The sequence below is a fragment of the Centruroides sculpturatus genome, unplaced genomic scaffold (genome assembly GCF_000671375.1).
Source record: "Centruroides sculpturatus isolate CEXI.00-Female unplaced genomic scaffold, Cexi_2.0 scaffold478, whole genome shotgun sequence".
In the NCBI taxonomy this organism is placed as follows: Eukaryota; Metazoa; Arthropoda; class Arachnida; order Scorpiones; family Buthidae; genus Centruroides; species Centruroides sculpturatus.
The window spans coordinates 392,283-403,201 of record NW_019384994.1 but is presented as its reverse complement, the minus strand read 5'-3'; the positions used below and the strand labels follow the sequence as shown (position 1 = coordinate 403,201).

The 10,919-nt window shown below is 29.0% G+C and overlaps 1 protein-coding gene across 1 annotated transcript in view; it reads right to left on the bottom strand.

The window, feature by feature from the left end:
- The window catches only part of LOC111633081 (ankyrin repeat and KH domain-containing protein 1-like), a 30,945-nt gene that overhangs the window by 9,771 nt on the left and 10,255 nt on the right, over positions 1 to 10,919 (bottom strand). Inside the window, exon 4 of the mRNA XM_023377610.1 lies at positions 3,079 to 3,188. Within this exon, the coding sequence (XP_023233378.1) occupies positions 3,079 to 3,188 (110 nt within the window). The remainder of the gene's footprint in view (positions 1 to 3,078; positions 3,189 to 10,919) is intronic.

The window sequence follows — 10,919 nt, the reverse complement described above, 5'->3', positions numbered from 1 at the left end:
ATAGGTTAAAAACGAATACAAATACTAAATTACTTTATACTTAGACTCTATGCAATCTTTTTCAGTTTGATTTTTTAATACTATCGAATTACAATAATCTAAACATATTTATAAAAACATGATAGCATACATGACAAAATATAATCTTCAGGAGTAAAATGTTTCGAACATACTACCATATACTTCGTAACTTTTTTGCCAATTCTTAGCAGTCGAATCCACTCTTTCCGTCGGTTACATTTCTGAGATTCTCCGAATTCTGATTTACGAAAAATCATCTGTTTTTCATGTGGGAATACATGAAAACTTATATCAGGATCGCGTATGGCTTTGGAATTACAATTTGGAACACAACAGAAAGCTTTACTTTTACTTTTACTATTCATCTCTACTGTTGACAATATACGAAGAACATTCAAACGACCCAGATAGAGTAGTTCTGTTTTTAAACACCAGAGGGCGAGCATCTGGTGAAAAACGCGAATTAGTAAGTAGTCTCTAAATACAAATTTTAAAATTGAGGTTTCAAAGTATGCAATAAAAATGTGCTTTTGAAGCCAATTGGAGTATTTGAAAGTGCATATATGCCATATTATGTTGTGAAAGTATAAATTTAGCAATAATGCTATAGGAACAGCAAAAAAATTTTCAATATATACAGCAACTAAGTGATTTCAGATAGAGCAGTTCAAAAGAGGTTTACAAAATTCCATTCTGGTAATTTGTCCTTATAAGATGAACAAAAACCAGGCCACTCCTCAGACTCCAATGATGATATTTTAAAGGTCTTGACTGAGCAGAATTTATGGCAAACAAGTTAATTAGCAGATAAGACAAACATGTCCTTATCAATCATCACCTCCAAAAACTAGGATATGTGGGTGAGCTGAGAGTTCAGGTTCCTGAGTAGTAGAGTAACCTTCTTGAATGGAATAATTCTGACTGAAGGTTGATAGCTACCTTGCTTTCTTGATATAAAGATGAATTTTTTTGGCATAGATAGTTATGGGAGATGTAAAGTGGCTTGCATATGAAATTATCATTCAAAAATAACGAGTTTACAAGGTTCATCAGCTTCAACTAGACCTGAAACCCATTATGCATGAAAGAAAAATTTTTGTTGTTTATGGTAGGATCATTAAGGAATTATAGGAGTTGTTACCATGCAATGAAACTGTTACTGCAAGTTTATCTGTTCAACAGTTAGATCAGCTTTGGCTAAAACTTCCAAGAAAAGCATACTGCACTTAACAGAAAAGTCACTTTATTACATGACAATGCAAAGATTATCCAAGAAAAAAAATTTTAGAGTGTGGTTGGCCTGTTTTGCCTCATCTATTATTCACCAGATCTGGAACTAATAGATTTCTATTTTTTATGAGCACTGTAGAATGCTTAAAATGGGCAGCACTTCCAAAATAATGACCTGGTTCAGGAGTTTTTTTGATTTAATAACCATCAGAATTTTATGCAAAGGGAATTTACAAGTTGCTTGAAAAAATGCCAAGTCATCAATACTGATGATATAAATAAATATATATATTCACCATCATCAGTTCTGGTTCATTTCAGGTATTAATTCATTAACTGAGTTCGTATAAAATATAAGATTAAAAGTCTGTTTTGTACATTTTAATTGGAAAATAATTTCATTGCAGAATTATGATTCAATCCAATAATCAAAAATACTAATTTTGCATAAAGATGATAAAAGATAAGTGTTGAGTTAGGATTTTTGTTTGGAGGTTGGTTCATATTTATTAAGAACTTCCTTCTATGGTAGTTTCATACTTTTGATTTATATTTAGTAATTAGACCTCTTCAGTATTTTTGCATGGTTTGATTCATCTAATTGTTTTAAAAATTTTGAATTATTATGAATATGTATAGAATTTTGTATCTTTTCTGCTAATAAAAATAGTTGTTTAATCTTTTGTCTTTTACATTTTAAATTCTCTACTTCCAGTTTGATTAGAAAACACTCTTACATCTTAAAATTATGACCAATGATGTATATAATTACTGTAGTAACATTTCAGACTTAATAAATTCATTTATTTTTTAGGTGCAACTGTGAATGCTCAAACAGCAACCAAAGATACAGCTTTGACATATGCATGTGAAAATGGGCATACTGATGTAGCAGATATATTATTACAAGCAAATGCAGAATTGGTATGTGAAATTTGATTTTATATAGTTCATATTTTCATTAACTGAGTTAATTTTTTTTCTATATTGTAAATAAGCATAGTTGTTTAAAGTATGTTTATTTAAAAAGTTTTTCATTGCTATAGTATGTATTCTGTGAATGAAAACTGTACAGTTAATTAAATAAGAATAATTTTCTCTCCTTGTTTGATTACACAAATTAATTTGAAATTATAAAATTTGAGTTATCCAAACTGGAATAAAGTTAACTATAATCAACACACCTTGCTTGCTTTTCCGTAGATAATTGTATGCATTACAAACATTTTTGGCTTTTTTGAGAAGCATGCTTCAGGTTTTTCTTGTTTGAACTTTATTCAAATTTTGAGATTCTATTTTGGAATGCTTCAAAAATTTTTATATGTATAAGAATTTTCAAATATTCAAAAGAAAAGATATTCATTCAAGTTTCAAATTTTGAATTTTTTTTGAATATCTTTTCTTTTGAATATTTGAAAATTCTTATACATATAAAAATTTTTGAAGCATTCCAAAATAGAATCTCAAAATTTGAATAAAGTTCAAACAAGAAAAACCTGAAGCATGCTTCTCAAAAAAGCCAAAAATGTTTGTAATGCATACAATTATCTACGGAAAAGCAAGCAAGGTGTGTTGATTATAGTTAACTTTATTCCAGTTTGGATAACTCAAATTTTATAATTTCAAATTAATTTGTGTAATCAAACAAGGAGAGAAAATTATTCTTATTTAATTAACTGTACAGTTTTCATTCACAGAATACATACTATAGCAATGAAAAACTTTTTAAATAAACATACTTTAAACAACTATGCTTATTTACAATATAGAAAAAAAATTAACTCAGTTAATGAAAATATGAACTATATAAAATCAAATTTCACATACCAATTCTGCATTTGCTTGTAATAATATATCTGCTACATCAGTATGCCCATTTTCACATGCATATGTCAAAGCTGTATCTTTGGTTGCTGTTTGAGCATTCACAGTTGCACCTAAAAAATAAATGAATTTATTAAGTCTGAAATGTTACTACAGTAATTATATACATCATTGGTCATAATTTTAAGATGTAAGAGTGTTTTCTAATCAAACTGGAAGTAGAGAATTTAAAATGTAAAAGACAAAAGATTAAACAACTATTTTTATTAGCAGAAAAGATACAAAATTCTATACATATTCATAATAATTCAAAATTTTTAAAACAATTAGATGAATCAAACCATGCAAAAATACTGAAGAGGTCTAATTACTAAATATAAATCAAAAGTATGAAACTACCATAGAAGGAAGTTCTTAATAAATATGAACCAACCTCCAAACAAAAATCCTAACTCAACACTTATCTTTTATCATCTTTATGCAAAATTAGTATTTTTGATTATTGGATTGAATCATAATTCTGCAATGAAATTATTTTCCAATTAAAATGTACAAAACAGACTTTTAATCTTATATTTTATACGAACTCAGTTAATGAATTAATACCTGAAATGAACCAGAACTGATGATGGTGAATATATATATTTATTTATATCATCAGTATTGATGACTTGGCATTTTTTCAAGCAACTTGTAAATTCCCTTTGCATAAAATTCTGATGGTTATTAAATCAAAAAAACTCCTGAACCAGGTCATTATTTTGGAAGTGCTGCCCATTTTAAGCATTCTACAGTGCTCATAAAAAATAGAAATCTATTAGTTCCAGATCTGGTGAATAATAGATGAGGCAAAACAGGCCAACCACACTCTAAAATTTTTTTTCTTGGATAATCTTTGCATTGTCATGTAATAAAGTGACTTTTCTGTTAAGTGCAGTATGCTTTTCTTGGAAGTTTTAGCCAAAGCTGATCTAACTGTTGAACAGATAAACTTGCAGTAACAGTTTCATTGCATGGTAACAACTCCTATAATTCCTTAATGATCCTACCATAAACAACAAAAATTTTTCTTTCATGCATAATGGGTTTCAGGTCTAGTTGAAGCTGATGAACCTTGTAAACTCGTTATTTTTGAATGATAATTTCATATGCAAGCCACTTTACATCTCCCATAACTATCTATGCCAAAAAAATTCATCTTTATATCAAGAAAGCAAGGTAGCTATCAACCTTCAGTCAGAATTATTCCATTCAAGAAGGTTACTCTACTACTCAGGAACCTGAACTCTCAGCTCACCCACATATCCTAGTTTTTGGAGGTGATGATTGATAAGGACATGTTTGTCTTATCTGCTAATTAACTTGTTTGCCATAAATTCTGCTCAGTCAAGACCTTTAAAATATCATCATTGGAGTCTGAGGAGTGGCCTGGTTTTTGTTCATCTTATAAGGACAAATTACCAGAATGGAATTTTGTAAACCTCTTTTGAACTGCTCTATCTGAAATCACTTAGTTGCTGTATATATTGAAAATTTTTTTGCTGTTCCTATAGCATTATTGCTAAATTTATACTTTCACAACATAATATGGCATATATGCACTTTCAAATACTCCAATTGGCTTCAAAAGCACATTTTTATTGCATACTTTGAAACCTCAATTTTAAAATTTGTATTTAGAGACTACTTACTAATTCGCGTTTTTCACCAGATGCTCGCCCTCTGGTGTTTAAAAACAGAACTACTCTATCTGGGTCGTTTGAATGTTCTTCGTATATTGTCAACAGTAGAGATGAATAGTAAAAGTAAAAGTAAAGCTTTCTGTTGTGTTCCAAATTGTAATTCCAAAGCCATACGCGATCCTGATATAAGTTTTCATGTATTCCCACATGAAAAACAGATGATTTTTCGTAAATCAGAATTCGGAGAATCTCAGAAATGTAACCGACGGAAAGAGTGGATTCGACTGCTAAGAATTGGNGTGAAACACGGAGAAAGTTCATGTAGCATTGCATGTGAAAATACATGAAAAAAGTTAAGACATTTAACATCCAACAGAAGTGAAGTTGGCACAAAGATAGTTGACGAACTAGCTCATAATAAGCAAGTCCTGAAAACCTGAAAAATAATTGAGTTATCTGCTGATGGCTATAGCCTGTCTGGAAACATTTGAAGAAGTGTCATAAGCTTAGTGCATTAGAGAAAAATGAAATGTAGGAGCTTGTCAAATGACCAAACCTATTAAACACAGATGGGTTCTGCATATAAAAACAAAAGCTTTGTAGTATTGAATGCTACAGAGCAGTGGTGCACAAACTATTTTAAATTCCAACCCCCATTTTGTGTAAAATTTTGTTGCGACCCCCTGGATAGATAACGTTTTTTTTTAATTGTCAGCATAGTTAAAATGAAATACTTTCAGGGATTTGCACTTATGTTTCTGCCTTATTAGAGGTCTGAATAAAACACACAATTTTATGAAACAATGGTTATAAATATTTATTTAATGAAAAATACTTGGTAAAGTTCTTTTTTAAATTGTGAGAATTCAATATGAGGTGTGCACTTGCAAAGAGCTCATGATTGCTTCTATGTTATGACTTGTGATTTCCAATACAGATCCTAAGTTCCAATACAGATCTGTATTAGTACTTAATACAGACACTTGATTTACAGCTTGCAATTTTCAATATTAGGTAGTAATACAGACAATTGTTTTTGTAAAAAAAAAAGTAGTTCTGTTTTTATATAGTAATACCCTGAACTTACGTGATAGGTGGGATCGAGCAATAACTGCATAAGTTGGGGTATAATTTCGCATTTAAACGCATACAAATAATTTCTAATTGGGGCCAGAGCTAAAAAAAACAATAATTTAGAAAAAAATGTTTAATAAAATCTTAGATAATACATATGTATAACAAATTATGTTATACAATTTTTCACATTTACTTGATTTATAATTTTAACATTGTTTCCATCTCAGCGATAATCCATGACATTTATGAATTATGCTTGAATTTAAAGATGGAGCATTTTTCACAGGTTCCAGAATTTTTTCTTTGCCAATTCACAAATTTTCATTTTTGTATCAAAGTCTCTAATAATGTTCAACTTTACATTCCAAAGATAGTTTTTCTTTTCTTCTTTGATGCAGAATAATCAGTTCTACTTCGTTTGGATGACATAGTAGAGTCAAGTCTCCATAGATATAACAAACACAGAAATAAATAACACAAAATAAATTGTAGCTATGGGTCTATTCCGCGCGACACATCCGAACATGTAAGCTGAACAATAGTGTAGGGGGAAGTGAATAATCAAGAGTTGCGTGGTGCTCAAAAGACGAATCTACGAGATTTTAAAATCGCGTAACTCGGTTTGCGTAAATCAAGGTATTACTGTAATATATTGGGTTGTTCAGAAAGTAATTTCATTTTTTTCCATGAAAAAAAACAATATTTTTATAATAAATAAATATTTTATTGAATTATATATTGACCATTTTGGCCAAATACCTGTTGTCATCATTTCTGTTAGTAGCATGATTTCATATTCATAAAAGTTTTGATCATTGCTTACAAAAAAATTGATCCAAGTGATTTTTGACGTTGTCATTTCAAGAAAATGTCTTACAGTTTAAAAAAATTTGTATAGACCAGAACAAATAATAATCTGAGTGTGCTCGATTTGGTGAATATGATTGGTATAATAGCATGTCCCACCTAAGTTATAACAGTTTCTGACAAGTAACCAAACTTGTGTGAAATTTGACATTATGTGGTAAAACACTACACCTGTTTTGTTGATCAATTCTGGCCGCCTTTTCTGTTTGATGATGATACTCAATTTGTTTACTCGATGGCAGTACACTTTCGAATCAATTGTTAAATTGTCTGGTAAAAGCTCAAATAAAAAAATTTCCTTAAACTCCCACCAAAGAGAGCATCTCTCTTTAAGAACATGTGGAACTCATATATCGAGCTTTGAAATGAAACCAATTTGTTTCAAGTAATCATAAACGGTTCAATTTGACAAATTTAATCTTAGTGATTTCACGTGTTATTTGGCAGTTTGCTTCAATCAGTACCTTTATTTTGTTTTCATTGGCTTCAACTGGCCATCCAGAACATGGTGCATCTTCAATATTGAAATTGCCAGAATGAAATTTTGTAAACGAGTTTTGGCACTGTCTTTCTGTCAATACATCTTCTCCATACACGTCACACAATTTTTTTTCTCGCTTGAACAGCATTCTTACCTTTTTGGTAATAAGAGAGCAAAATATGCCGAAAATGCTGCTTTCGATCTTCCATATTTGATGGGACACAAAAAATAAACAATTGCACAAAATCAAACAAAATATTTTACAAATAAGCCTTAAATGCTAGCTGTCAAAATATATAATGACAATATGGTTTAGAATGAAAATGGCGGGAAAAATATGACTAATCTGTCTAGTGGTAAAAAAAAGAAATTACTTTCTGAACAACCCAATATTTAATATGATAATTTAATTGCAGCAAAATCATCATATAACACATCCAGATCCAGGGGGAAATGATTGAAAATATATATGCTTGCTGACTATATGTATGTGAATGGATGTTTAAAATTTTAAAAAATTTATGCTGAGAATAGTATCATTTACAAATGTTATGAATTTCTAATGAATTCTGTATGATTTATTAGAGGAAATTTATTATAGTACTGCCAATTCTAAAACAAAAAAAGTTTTTTTTTTTAATTATAATTTTCTAGTCATGTCTAAGAAAACAATTAAATTATTAGTTTTATACTATTTTATATGTTAAAAATTTTAATAAATTTAAACTATAAAATTAAATATCAACTACAATAATAATTGAAGTGTTATTATTCTTCTGGATTATCTGCAAAAATACTCAAATGAAAATTCAACATACTATGAACAGTTTACCTAGATTATAAGAAGAATATCACAAGAAAAATTAAGTTTCAGAAACAAAGAGTATGTACTACAAATTATCATATGTATACAACAAATAATAAACGTTATAAAAATTGTCATAAGCCTTTTAATAAAAAATAGTTTGTTTCTTATTACATATAATTTAATGCATTTAATGAAATTATTACATAACCATTTTCATTTGAATTGAATCATGCCATATTTTTAGATATTCTATTTCTAACAATTTTGTTTTCTAGTTGATATTTTATATATAACAAAACTATTTCAAAATAACTTAATTTACAGATACAAATCATATACCAAATTATACATGTTAAATCAAACAGCTGGATTAAATAGTTTAGCATTAACATTCAAAAATTTACTTAATCTTTAATGAGTCAAAATTCAAAGATTCCTAAGAAAAAGTATCTTCTGCAGTGTACATTATTATTTCATATAAAATGTTATAGACAAAGTTATTAGATTATATTTGATATTTTACCTTGACTAAGTAACAGAGCAACCATTTCTTCATGTCCTTCCCTGGCAGCTTCCATAAGAGGAGTGTATCCTTCATCATTTACTTCTTCAATATTAGCACCACGTTCAAGAAGTAACATAGCTAATTCAACATGTCCTCCACAAGCTGCAAGTGTCAATGGAGATTCAAAACTATCAGCTGGCATATTTACCTAAAATTAAAAAAAAATTTTAAACTAATTTCCAGGAGATAGAGTTAACTCAACAAAATTAATTAAAAAGAAAAAAAAACTTAATATTTTATACAATTTCAAATTTAAATNAACCTATACTATAGGATTATCTTCAATAAAATGTAATTCTATTCAATTTTATATGATATGTCGATAAACTTTAAAATTCCAGTAATTTTGTGTGGGATAGAAGTCAATGCTGATGTTTGCAGACAAAGAGCACAAAAATGTACAGAATGATCTTGCTCATTTTTCTCGGTAATACCACATAAAATGACGTGTCCTGCTACTAATACTTGTTGTCCTTCTATAAAATTTCTCGATGAACTGCTACAAGTAGCATATTTCATTATATCAGATAGTAATATATAATTCATTTTACGTTGATGACTAACAAACGACCCAGATAGAGTAGCCATTTTGTAAAAATACAGCGCCCTCTATAGTTCATGAAAAACACGAATAGCCACTAACAAAAATTAGTTGAAGCAATGTAAAATCTTGCAAGTATTTGAATGACAGTTACACTTATTCTCAATTGAAAATTATTTATGACTGAACCAAATATATCTAAAAAATTAAGTATTTCTGGTATTGCAATTAGTTTAGGTACAATCTTTATATAATTCATTTAAAAAAATAAATTTTTAATTTGAAAAGAATTATCTGGTGATTCATGCCAAATGATCTGCCATATTATTAGGCTATAATTATATCTAATTATTAAATTAGTCTTATGTAATTAGACTAGAGATAGGTGGTTAGGCCTACCTCTAGTCAAATTAATCTCATTATAGCCTAATAATACTACAGATCATTTGGCATTAATTAAATATTTGGCTGTAAATTTGTTGTTTATATATAATTATTATAATTGGTAAACTATTTACATCTTTATTAAATAAAAGATTAGAAGATTGCATTATTAAATATGATATTTTGTGTTAGGAGCAAGCATGTTTACAACTTGGCCAATCATATCAGGATCAAATATTTGTATTAAATGCATTGGTACAATTAAAATTGAAGGGAAAAGAGAGGAAAACTTTATACTATTTTCGTAGACTTTCTATCTGCTTTTGATACCATTAAATCATAAAGTTTTATGGTTTCTATTAGAAAGAAAGGTATGAATAAACAGTTTCTTGGCCTTATAATTGACATATACTGTACTCCAAAGCCACTGCAGGAGTAAAGATTTTAGCCAAAAAACTGATTCATTTGGTATTAACATTGGAGTTTTGCAGGTCCAGATTCTGAGCCCTCTGCTTTTTAATTTATATGTTAATGTTTTGATAGTGTGACTTGTTAAACCTGACCTACCTGGGATTTCTCTCTCTGATCAAGTTGACTTGCATATACTAATGTATGCTGACAACACTAATCCTTGCTGATACTCCACAAATACATTACAAAAGAAAATCACAATTTTAGAGGAATTCTGTTTTGTATAAATGTTTCAAAAACAAAAGTGATGGTGTTCAAGAAGATTGGTAGACTATCACCTAAAGAAAGATTGTCTTTTAACCCTTAATAATCACCTTATACAAGTTGTTCTGAATTACATTTACTTGGGAGTATTATTTTCATCTTCTGGACAGTTTTTACAGACTAAAAAGGCAGTGGGTTCTATGTGGCCTATTCTTTCAAAAACTAAAATTAATTCTGCTTATATTTATATAAAATTATTTCACTCAATGATTTCACCTGTACTACTTTATGCCGCTCCTGTATGGGCAATTACTTATCACAATAAAATGAAAACTGTTCTTGTCTTATATCTTCAAAGAATTTTTGTTATATCATAAAATTCCAGCTCATATGTTGCAAATGGAGTTTAGTGTTTCTAGAATATCAGTATTAATAATAAAAGCAATAGTTTCTTTTTGGATTAGACTTTTGAAAATACATGATAACAGTTGTTAAAGTAGCATATAAACTGTAAAAATCATGTTTAATGATGGATAATTATACAGGGTGTTGCAAAAAGAATCATCCAATTTAAAATGATTATATTATGAAAAGTAATAAAGGTACACACTTAAGATTAATTTATATTACAGGGTTAATCTCAAAGTTTTTTTACACACTAAATTACAGGTGCTCAATAAGCCCCCCTTTGGATGCATGGCATATGACCAAATGATAGTGTTATTCGTCTCAAACTTTTGCGAGCATGTCTGGATCTGAGCTGC